Source organism: Canis lupus, chromosome 6 (assembly GCF_011100685.1).
Source record: "Canis lupus familiaris isolate Mischka breed German Shepherd chromosome 6, alternate assembly UU_Cfam_GSD_1.0, whole genome shotgun sequence".
NCBI classification, from domain to species: Eukaryota; Metazoa; Chordata; class Mammalia; order Carnivora; family Canidae; genus Canis; species Canis lupus.
In genome coordinates, this window is record NC_049227.1 from 50326249 (window position 1) to 50338832 (window position 12584).

The 12584-nt window shown below is 36.2% G+C and overlaps 1 protein-coding gene across 3 annotated transcripts in view; it reads left to right on the forward strand.

The window, feature by feature from the left end:
• SASS6 (SAS-6 centriolar assembly protein) overlaps positions 1-12584 on the forward strand; it is a 43219-nt gene that overhangs the window by 14814 nt on the left and 15821 nt on the right. For all 3 annotated transcript variants that reach the window (XM_038541220.1, XM_038541221.1, XM_038541222.1), the window contains exons 8-14: positions 919-1110; positions 6207-6401; positions 6510-6599; positions 6675-6854; positions 7383-7464; positions 8458-8594; positions 10635-10763. In XM_038541220.1, the coding sequence (XP_038397148.1) occupies positions 919-1110; positions 6207-6401; positions 6510-6599; positions 6675-6854; positions 7383-7464; positions 8458-8594; positions 10635-10763 (1005 nt within the window). The remainder of the gene's footprint in view (positions 1-918; positions 1111-6206; positions 6402-6509; positions 6600-6674; positions 6855-7382; positions 7465-8457; positions 8595-10634; positions 10764-12584) is intronic.

Here is a 12584-nt window from a genome sequence, read left to right on the forward strand (position 1 = left end):
TGACCTGAGCTGAAATCAAGAGTCCGATGCCACCCAGGCACCCTGTAGGCAGTGATTTTAAAATTTCAGTGTGCGTCAGAATCACCTGCAGTGACCAGAGTAGAAAATGTAAATGTTGTAGTCCTAGCCCTCATACTTCCTTTTTTTATTTTTAACAATGCATTTCTTTTTTTTTTTAAGATTTTATTTATTTGTGAGAGACAGAGAAGGCAGAAGGAGAAGCAGGCTCCCTGTGGGGAGCCTGATGCAGGACTTCATCCTGGAACCCCAAGATCATGCCCTGAGCTAAAGGCAGTTGCTCAACCATTTAGCCACCTAGGCGTCCCTCTCTATTTTTTAAACAAAAACTCCAAATTACAATGATCACTGGGATAAAACCAGTCCTTTATTTTTACTGCCTTTATTGCCTTCAATGTATTTGATTACCATCTTCAGCAGTTACATTAACATCTTTACCAGTTTACTCTTTTTTCTTCTTGATTGCTCCAGCAGTTATTTTCTTCCCACATTACATTTTCAGTCTTTTTTTTTTTTTTAAGATTTTATTTATCGGGACGCCTGAGTGGCTCAGCGGTTGAGTGTCTGCCTTCGGCTGAGGACGTGATCCGGGAGTCCTGAGATCAAGTCCCACATCGGGCTTCCTGCATGGAGCCTGTCTCTGCCTCTCTCTCTCTCTCTTTCTGTCTGTCATGAATAAATAAATAAAATCTTTAAAAATAAAAAAATTAAGAAAAGATCAAAATAGTAAATGTACCTTTGTTGACCTTTCTCCTTCATGAAATCCGTAATTGAAAATAGATCCTCTTTGAAACAGGAAATTTTTATAATTATATATAAGAATAAGATTTATTTTTCTTCAAATCTTTCTGTATTTGTGTTTGTTTTCAATTTTGATACTATACTTTTATTATATAATAGGCACAGGTACAGTACCAACAGCAGCATGAACAACAGAAAAAAGATTTAGAAATCCTCCATCAACGAAATATCCAGCAACTACAAAACAAATTATCTGAGTTAGAAGCAACTAATAAAGACCTAACGGAAAGGAAATATAAAGGAGACTCTACCATCAGAGAACTGAAAACAAAACTGTCTGGTGTAGAAGAGGTATTGAACGTTGTGTTTGTTCCTCCCCCCCACCCTCCCAATTTAAAATAACATTTAAATTTGGTGACTTTAGTATTTGTATCCAGGCTGTTTCTCTGATGCTTTGCAAGGATGTTTTGGTGTTATTAGGGTGATCAGACATTGCAAAAAAATTGAGAATCTAAAATCTGATGAAAAGGGATAATTCAGAACAGAACTGTGGTCAACTTAGATATTTTTAGTTAGGGTTTTGAAGAGTAGCTCGTTGACATAACCTTTAGATTTTTCGGTGTACTTTTTTTAAGATTTTATTTATTTATTCATGAGAAGCACACACACACAGAGAGAGGCAGAGACATAGGCAGAGGGAGAAGTAGGCTCCATACAGAGAGCCTGACAGTGGGACTCGATCCTGGGCCTCCAGGATTACACCCTGGGCTGAAGGCTGGTGCTAAACTGCTGAGCCACCAGGGCTGCCCTCAGTGTACTTTTAATATCTGCACAGTGTCAATGGCTCAATGTATTCAGTGTTTACAGGCCTGGTTCTTTCAGCCTACTTAACAGGTCCAACAACTATATGAATAATGTGTCTAATAATAATGATATTAGTAATGCTGATAGCTAAGGCATACTGAACACATGCTATGTGACAGGTGCTGTTTAACTGCTTTACAGGTATTAATCCATTTAATTCTTATAATTATTTTAAAGAAGGTACTGTTATCCCTATTTTGCAGATGGTGAACTAGGACACAGATAGTTTAAGAAACTTGCCCAAGGTTTCATAGCCAGTAAACGGAAGAGCAAGGATTAGTATCCTCTTATTTGCTTATCTTTAGTACTCCTTTATTCTTTTAGGCAACAGAGACATTTAGAAAATCTTGCTCTGTGACACATTGTTGATGCTTTGGCTATGATGATAAGCTCCTTCCTAGCATTATACATTATTGTCATGAATTAATCAGAAAACGTAGATTTTGTTAAGTCTATCATATTTAAATAAAAAATCAGTGTTATTTGAGCTCATGGGACTTCCCCACTCCATTTCACCAACTCTAAAGCTTGATGATTTTATTTATTTATTTTAAATTTTTTTTTTAAAGATTTTATTTACTTATGAGAGACACAGATTGAGAGAGAGGCACAGATACAGGCAGAGGGAGAAGCAGGCTCCATGTAGGGAGCCGACATGGGACTTGATCCCTGGTCCCCAGGATCACACCTTGGGCTGAAGGCGGCGCTAAACCACTTAGCTACCCAGGCTGCCCTGGGTAGAAAGCTTGATGATTTTATGTTCAGATCCTCAGTATTCTGCGCCAGTAGTGCATCCTCCCTGCTCTCTTGACCTTTCATACCAGTTTGTAAAATACTGTAATCTTCCTTGTACATTGGATAGTCATTAATACTATATGACTTCTTTTATCTTCGCCCTGAAATTGGCCAGTTTATAAATACTGTGCTCCATTATATGGGCTTTATATAATTTCATCAAAATATTTCTTTAAAAAATTTTTTTAAGATTTTATTTAGGGGATCCCTGGGTGGCGCAGCGGTTTGGCGCCTGCCTTTGGCCCAGGGCGCGATCCTGGAGACCTGGGATCGAATCCCACGTCGGGCTCCCGGTGCATGGAGTCTGCTTCTCCCTCTGACTGTGTCTCTGCCTCTCTCTCTCTCTCTGTGACTATCATAAATAAATTAAAAAAAAAAAAATTAAAAAAAAAAAAGATTTTATTTATTTATTCACGAGAGACAGAGAGGCAGAGACACAGGCAGAGGGAGAAGCAGGCTCCATGCAGGGAGCCCAATGTGGGACTCAATCCCAGGACTCTGGGATCACAACCTGAGCGGAAGGCAGACGCTCGACCACTGAGCCACCCAGGCATCCCAAATTATTTCTTTAAAAAAAAATTCTGGGGATCCCTGGGTGGCTCAGCGGTTTAGCACCTGCCTTTGGCCCAGGGGGCAATCCTGGAGTCCCGGATTGAGTCCCATGTTCAGCTCCCGTCATGGAGCCTGCTTCTCCCTCTGCCTGTATCTCTGCCTCTCTCTCTATGTCTATCATGAATAAATAAATCTTAAAAAAATTTTTTTTTATTTAAATCAACTTGCTAACATAAAGTATAACACCCAGTGCTCATCTCATTATGTACACTCGTTAATGTCTAATCATAATCTTTCTTTCAAGATTTGCAGATGACTCGAACATGATCAGTCCTGGGAACCCCTTTGTTTTTTTTAATTGTAGTATAGTCAACATTCAGTGTTATATTAGTTTCAGGTGTACAATATAGTGATTTAGTACTTTATACAACACCCTGTGCTCATCATAAGTGCAGTCCTCCTTAATTGCCATCATCTATTTCACTCATCTTCCCACCCACCTTCCCTCTGGTAACCATCAATTTGTTCTCAATAGTTAAGAGCCTGTTTCTTGGCTCACTTGTTCTCTTTCTTTCTTCCTCCTTTTTTCCCCTTTGCTCATTTGTTTTGTGTCTTAAATTCCACTTATGAGTTTTTGTTTTTATGAGTTTTTCATACAGTTTTTGTCTTTCTCCAACTGAGTTATTTCACTCAAACTCCATGTCGTTGCACTGGGAACTTTTTTTTTTTTTTAAAACCTCTGAGTATTGTTACCTAATCATGGTAAATTATACCTTTTAGGCATTAGTGCCCTAAAAATAATTGCTGCCATTTATTATTTATTGTGTGCCAGGCATTATGCTAAGCAATTTGCATTAGGGTTTTTATGGAAATTAAGTGAAGTAATTTATGAAGTGTTTGTTATTTCTGTTTTAAAAATGAGGGAACTAAGATTCAGGGAGGTTAAATAATTCCCAAGGTTACACCAAAGAACCTTGATTTGTATTCAAGTCTGTCTGATAGTAGAATTTGCTTCTAAAATCAAAGTATTATGTTGTGGCATAATACTATAAAATTATTTTGTAAAGTTTTGTTAAAGATGAAAATTATCTAGAAATACTATATCCTCGAGTTGTGTATACTTGGCAGTATTTAGATGGTATTAGCTAATTGGGAAGTGACCTATCTTAGATTTTTTTTAATCTTTTTTTTTTTTTAAGATTTTAATTTATTTATTCATTAGATAAGCAGAGACACAGGCAGAGGGCAAAGCAAGCTCCCTGCAAGGAGCCTGATGTGGGACTCGATCCTAGATCTCAGGATCACACTCTGAGCCAAAGGCAAACACAACCTCTGAGCCACCTAGGCGTCCCCCAAAAAATCTGTTTTTAAATAACAATTATATTTGCTTACTTTTGTTTTAAAGAGTGAACTAAGAGCAAATCCAGAAGTGTTAACATATTTGTTGACATGGAAAGATCGTAATATGTATGAAGGTTGATTATAAAACTGCACAGTATGAGTACTTTAAAAAAAAAATCAATGCATATAAACAGAGCAAAATGTTAACAGCAGATTGTAGCAGCCACCCTTGGCTACCCTTAGAATCCATTACTGAGTTCTACTGCCCATGCCGTACCTCATACTAACTATAAATAAGACTTTATTTTAAAAGATTTTATTTGTTTATTCATGAGAGACAGAGAGAGAGAATGGCAGAGACATAGGCAGAGGGAGAAGCAGGTTCCATGCAGAAAGCCCAATGTAGAACTCGATCCCAGGACTCTGGGATCATACCCTGAGCCAAAGGCAGATGCTCAACTGCTGAGCCACCCAGGCGTCCTAAATAAGACTCTTGGGGATGGAGCCAGGCATCAATAGTTTTAAAGTTTTCTTGGTGATTTCAATATGCATACTAGCTTGAGAACCACTGCTTACATGGTAGAATGATAGGGTTTTTTATTTTATGTTCTTGAAATTCTATTATAATGGGCATTTATTACCTAAGTGATTTTTTTTTAAGTGTAAATTTTAAGGTATGAAAAAATCCTTGTTACTAGTTTTTAAAAGTTGTAATTTATTCATAAATCAAGATTATTTTCCTTGTTGTCATTGAATTAGATATTAGTGTATTTTACAATCATATTTCAAGTCTACAAGTTACATACAACCTTAGAGGGACTTCTGTATCCTTTAAAAAAAATCAGTACTAGATTTTCAGACCAATTTTTGTATATGTTGTTTTAAATCACCACGTGTATCTGGATCCTTCACTATGAAGAAACAGGCTTCATGAATCATTGGGAAATATTATAATGATTATAACTCTTATTGAGCCCATGAGCCTAAAATTAGAAAATCTTAAGAATCCTTAAAAGTGGAAGGGACTGTAGAAATTATCTGGTCCAGTGTAAAAGTTTCTCTTCATCTCTGGCACAAAGTCATTTATTACCTGCTTAGATAGGTCCAAATAGGAATGAACTCACTAATCCTTAAGAACACTATTCCATTTTTGAAGAGTTCAAATTGTTAAAAATCTATTCCTTATGTTAGAGCCAAAATCTGTCTCTAATTTTTACCCTTTAAGGGCAGCCCGGGTGGCTCAGCGGTTTAGCGCCGACTTCAGCCCAGGGCCTGATCCTGGAGACCCGGGTTAGAGTCCCACATTGGGTTCCCTGCATGGAGCCTGTTTCTCCCTCTGCCTGTGTCTCTGCCTCTCTCTGTGGATCTCTCATAAATAAAATAAAATAATAAAATAAATAAAATAATAAAATAAATAAAATAAAATAAAATAAAAAAATATAAAATAAAATAAAATATATAAAATAAAAAATAATGAAATAAATAAAATAAATATAATAAATAGGATAAATAGAATAAATAAAATAAATATAATAAATAAAATAAACGCTATATGGAGGGGTGCTGGGGTGGCTCTGTTGGTTAAGTGGCCGCCTCTTGATTTCAGGGTGGTTCATGATCTCAGGGGATGGAGCACTGAGACGGGCTTCATAGTCAATAGGGAGTCGACTTAAGGATTCTCTCTCCCTTTTTTCCTTTTCCTGCTCACTCTCTCTATAATAAATAAAATCTTTAAAAATCTAAAATAAATAAATCTTAAATAAAAGCTATATGAAATAAAAAAAAAAGTACTAGAACTTTGAAAGGCTTCTTAAATATTTTAAATGTCTAATTATAAATAACCAGAGCAGCTAACTTCTCTTTTTCATACTGCATCATTTTTTTTCTTCCTCTAGGAACTCCAGCGGGCTAAGCAAGAAGTCCTCTCTTTGCGAAGAGAGAATTCTACACTAGATGCCGAATGCCATGAAAAAGAAAAGCATATTAATCAGCTACAAACAAAAGTGGCTGTTTTAGAACAGGAAATCAAGGATAAGGACCAGCTTGTTTTAAGAACAAAAGAAGCATTTGATACAATCCAGGAACAAAAGGTCTATTTAAACATTTTTTAAACAAATTGTTGATCACATTTACAAGTGATGCTTTTTTTAAACACAAACATCCTATTAATTATTTTTGTTTTAAAAAATATGTATCAGGTGGCTTTAGAAGAGAATGGTGAGAAAAATCAGGTACAGCTAGGAAAACTTGAAGCTACAATAAAATCATTATCAGCAGAACTTCTTAAGGTTTGTTTTTAAAAATAATAGAATATTAAATTTCATTGGGTTAAGTAGAGATATACATATGAAGCTCTTTTACAGGCAAATGAAATTATCAAGAAGTTACAGGGGGATCTGAAAACTTTAATGGGTAAATTAAAACTGAAGAATACAGTAACTGTTCAACAAGAGAAACTCTTGGCTGAGAAGGAAGACAAATTACAAAAGGAACAAAAGGAATTACAAGATGTTGGACAGGCTCTCCGAATTAAAGAGCAAGAGGTAGTGAATATTCTATATTTTTGCGTGTGTGACTACTTCTAGAGTATAACCACTTTTCTCAGGTTTTTAAAAAAATGTGTTATATTAGAGAAGAGCTTTGGCTTTTTTATCCCCCCAAAAGAACATAACTAGCTTCAGCACAAGTTAACTATTTCTTTTTAGATTTTATTTATTTGAGAAACAGAGAGAGAGGCAGAGACACGGGCAGAGGGAGAAGCAGGCTCCATGCAGGGAGCCCAATGTGGGACTTGATCCCAGGTCCCCAGGATCACACCGTGGGCTGAAGGCGGCGCTAAACCGCTGAACCATCTGGGCTGCCCAAGTTAACCTATTTCAATTTGAAAAGTTAGTTATCATGACTTAGATACCTTGAGTGTTTGTTATATATACGTACACATACAGGTGTTATGCAGGTGAATTATAATTCATTTATCTATTTAATAGTTAATGGTATTTAATTAATAGAGATACATTCCTTAGTTTTTATTTAGCCTTTATTATACTAATAAGAGAGGATTGATATTTCAGGTATGCAAATTACAAGAACAGTTAGAAGCTACTGTTCAAAAGCTTGAAGAAAGCAAACAGCTTCTAAAAAATAATGAGAAGTGTAAGTATTTTACCTTTTTATGTAAATGAGATTTATAATTGTTCTATTCATCTGAAAATTTTGAGTTCATAAAAGTCTAGGTAAATCAAGATATTGCTACAGCCAAATAATTTGTTTTAATTACATTGTCTTCATGTCTTTCCTATAGTAACTTGTATATCAGTTGCCCTGTAAAGCAGTTATCATTATAACAAAAACCGTATTAAATGTCTCAGTAACCCAAAATTAAGTGTTGAAAATATTGATTGTAATTTAAATTCTTCATATTAAAGGTCTTCACTATTCCTTATTTTAATTGTTATATTTATCTAATAGTAATAACATGAATTATTTGAAACTGAAATATAAGATTAAGCTTTAACATTTTCTCAGTTTTTTTTTTTTAAGATTTTATTTATTCATGAGAGAGAGAGAGAGAGAGAGGCAGAGACACAGGCAGAGGGAGAAGCAGGCACCATGCAGGGCGCCCGACACGGGACTCAATCCCTGGGGAGAGAGAGAGAGGCAGAGACACAGGCAGAGGGAGAAGCAGGCACCATGCAGGGCGCCCGACACGGGACTCAATCCCTGGGGACTCAGGGAGCCCGACACGGGACTCAATCCCTGGGACTCCAGGATCACGCCCTGGGCCAAAGGCAGGTGCTAAACCACTGAGTCACCCAGGGATCCTCACATTTTCTCAGTTTTTAGTATTGGTTATCAGACAAGAGTATGAACTTCAAATAAGCTGTAAGATATTGTTCTAGAAGTGAAAGCCTTCAAAGAGATCCAAGACTAGCAGAAATACGTACTTCTGATAGTAATAAAGAGTTCTATGTATGTGGTGGTTGCTAAGAGTCTTTAATGATAAGCATTTAGGTGAACCTATATTTTCCTGTGATATAAGCTATTCTGAAAGACTTAAAAAGATCTCAATATAACTTTTAAATGTTTAAAGTTATTAGAAAATTAAAAAGTCAAAATTCTTTACCTTGTTTTGTTCTTTTATTTAAGTAATCACATGGTTAAATAAAGAACTAAATGAAAATCAGCTAGTGAGAAAACAAGATGTATTGGGACCTTCTACCACTCCACCTGTGCATTCTAGCAGTAACACAATTAGAAGTGGAATTTCTTCTAACTCTAATGTGGTAAGATTTAAGTTAAGATGTGAGTGGTCTTAGTAAATTGCCTAAAATAAAAATGTTGCCAGACTAAGGAAGTCTCCATGACTAATATGACTAGATATTGATTAGCACTGAGATACAGGTTAAGTCCCACCTGGAAGTGGGATATATAGGTAAACTTGCTCTTAATAAAGAGGCTATATTTCAAGGGTGCACTTTTTATTTTTTTAAATTTTTATTTATTTATTTATTTTATTTTTTTAAGGATGTTATTTATTTATTCATGAGAGACACAGAGATAGAGAGAGAGTGAAGGAGAGGGAGAATCAGGCTCCATGCAGGGAGCCTGACGTGGGACTTGATCACGGATCTCCAGGATCAGGCCCTGAGCTGAAGGCGGTGCTAAACCGCTGGGCCACCCGGGCTACCCAAGGGTGCACTTTTAAAAATTGGATATAGAAATCATTCAGTAATAAGTAATGCCAAATGTGCTAAAGAAGGGAGTATTCTGGGGACCTTAAGAAGGGAAAACAGAGTTTGAGCTCAAGTTGGAACTATGATAGAAGGAGCCCAAACTGAATTCTAATTTTAAGAGAAAAGAGAAAGAAATGTCCTTTTATCAGTCTGTCAGCTCCAGTTTCTAGAAGGAAGTAGTTAATGAGATTTAAGGTTTTTAGCTCCCAGGACCAGGTCTCTTGCTTTTTCCTTGCAAGAAATTGGGAGAAAAAGAAGAGCAACTCCTTACATCTGGGAGCTGGCTTGGTACTATCACCAAGGCCCTGGTGTTGCTAGGAGAGCTAGCCTAGCACTCACAACTAGGTCTTGGGGCTCTCCTGTTGAACATAAATAATTTCACAGAATATCAACATCAGGCAAGGCCACTCTGTGACTGTGACAGATCAAGACAAAAACAGGATCACATCATAATCATGTCTGAACACAATAAAAAAAAAAAAAAGGAACATTGCTAAACCACAAAATGGGAAACATTCTCCCGTCTTGGCTAACATGATTTACTGCTCCTTCTTTACCAACTACGGTTTTGGCCTCAATGCATTAATACTTACCTAATAAGATTTATTTCAGATACTGAGTCATACAGTTATCCCCATTTCCAGATAGCATCTGAACCACAACAAGGCCACACTTTATTAAACTGTTCCTTGAAACACCTAACACATAAGTCTAATAAAGTCCCTTTTAACACCTACATACTGTCACACCCCCTCTTACTAGATTTCCCACAGTATGCAGTCTCCATTGTTTGCAAGGAGCAGTAAACCCAGGGTGTACACATATAGACATGTTTCTGGTAGTCATTTGTTGGAGAGCATTGGCAGAGGATTTAAAATGCAAATACCTAACTGTATTTATAAATTAGATTGACTTGATGTTTAAAAGAATAGATTTTTGCTAAGTTGGAAAAAGGTGTGGAAAGAAGTACCTAGCACTGAATTACAACTTGAAGAAATTTGAATCTTAACCTTCTGAATTGATGATAAATAGCTACGTAAAAGGTGTTTTTGTTGTGTAGCCAGTGATCTTATACAGTTGCTTCTTAAGGTTTGTGTTTCAGTTCTCTTATAAACTCTTTTCATGACCTTAGTTAATGGTGTTGTCACTATATTTGAAAATTAGTGGCAAAGCAAATTACTGTCAGAATCAGTCCATTTAAGAACACATACCTTGTTCTCATTCTGGCAGAAAATTATTTTTATTTTGTATCTGATTGGCATATTGATCTATGACTCCACCCTTCCCCCATCCCATTTTCGGGAATGGAAGATCTATAGGGAACCAAGGTAATTCAGAGAGGTCATTTGAAGTCATTTCAAAGACAGGTCCAGTGGTTCATTTTGTTAAGCTTGCAAGGCCACTCCTTAAGAAAGCTTAGATATCCTAGTCTCATGCTATTATTTATTATTAAAGCAGAGTTTTGTGTTGTCATGATAAAATTGGCCTCTAAAGATAGTGTTTTTAAGTATTATAACAGTGTCTCATAGATCAGTAAATACTATTTAGAACTAATAACTCATCCTTACCTTTTTATGTTTTTATTTTTAGGTTGATGGTAGACTGACTTACCCAAGTTTTGGGATTGGTTATCCTATCTCCTCTGCATATGCATTCCAGAATAACTTTCCTCATCCTGTATCTGCCAAAAATACCAACCACCCAATTTCAGGACCAAAGGTAGACAAATTAACTAATACTTTTTTGGGAGGAAATATAGCAAGCTAGTAACAAATTTTTTTCTTTTAAAGATTTATTAGTGTTTTGGTCAGTTGCTAAGTATTAGGTTAATAGATAAATATATTCCAGAATATCTAGTTTATGCTTATAGGAAGTACTACCTGTACTATATGGTATTTCTTGAGTCACTATAATTTATAAAAAGCTGGACATTACTCTCCTTAAATTTTATTTATCCCTGTTGAACCGTTTTCCATTTTTATTCATTCTCTATTACAATTCTCAAACCTAACTAGAATTACTGACCTCATACTGCTGATGTATTAGCTATGGTGACATTTTTGGATTTTACTGCCAGGACTTTAAGGTGTGATAAGGTAGACTTATAGCATATTCTAAAATGTAGTTCTGGCAACATTTTCTTAAATAGCATAGAACTAGCATTTCCTTCAATGTGATATTTGCTGAGATTTTTTTCTACCCACTTGAGTTCTTCATCATCATTGTTAGTACTTAATGTCTTAGGTTTATATATTGTTTTCACATGTATTATAATTTTATTTTCACAATAATTCACCCAGACCAGCCACTGATTTTTTTTTTTTAAGATTTTACTTATTTATTCATGAGAGACACAGAGAGAGAGGCAGAGACACAGGCAGAAGGAGAAGCAGGCTCCATGCAGGAAACCCAGTGTGGGACTCCATCCTGGGATTCTAGGATCACACCCTGAGCCAAAAATGCTCAACTGCTGAGCCACCCAGGCATCCCAGACCAGCCACTGATTCTATTTTCATTCTTAAGTTTAGGTCAAAATTGATTGTTTTGTAAATCATAGAAACAATTTTGAAAAGATTTTTTTTTTAAAGATGTATTTATTTTAGAGAGTGTGCACAAGGAGGGGAGAGGCAAAGTGAGAGAATCTCAAGCAGACCTCCTGCTGAGCCTGGAGCCTGATGTGGGCTTGATCCTGTGACCTTGAGATAATGACCTGAGCAAAAATCAAGAGTCAGAGGCTTAATTAACTGACTCAGCCACCCCAGGCGCCCCTGAAAACAATATTTTGAATGGAGGACTTTGAATTTGTTTTTATAAACCCTTTATCAAATTAGTTTCGGGCTGCCCTACAAATAAGCTGACTGTGTTGCTTAGGCCTATGCTTCTTTTTAACTTTTAAAGTCTTTTTAGAGCACCTGGGTGGCTTAGTGGTTGAGCGTCTGCCTTTGGCTCAACATGAGATCCTGGGATCAAGCTCCGCATCAGGCTCCCCACAGGGAGCCTGTTTCTCCTTCTGCCTATGTCTCTGCCTCTCTCTGTATGTCTCTCATGAATAAGTAAATAAAATATTTATTTTAAAAAAGCCTTTTTAACTATATGTTTTTGGTTTGTCTCTTTATTTTCTCCTCTGTTTTGTTTCTTAAGCTCCACATGAGTGAAATCATGTGGTATTTGTCTTTCTTTGACTTATTTCACATACTCCATCTATGTTGTTGCAAATAGCAAGATTTCATTTCTTTTTTATGGCTGGGCAATATCACATTGTATATATATATACCACATTTTCTTGATCCTTTCATCTGTCGGTGGACACTTGGGCTCCTTCCAGAATTTGGCTATTGTAAATAATGCTGCTGTAAACATAGAGGTGTACATATCTTTTCACATTAGTGTTTTCATATTCTTTGGGTAAATACCCAGTTGTGGAATTTTACTGGATCATACAGTAATTCTATTTTTTAATTTTTTAAGGAACCTTCATACTGTTTCACACAATGGCTGCATCAGTTAGTGTTCTCACCAACTGTATATGAGGGTTCCTTT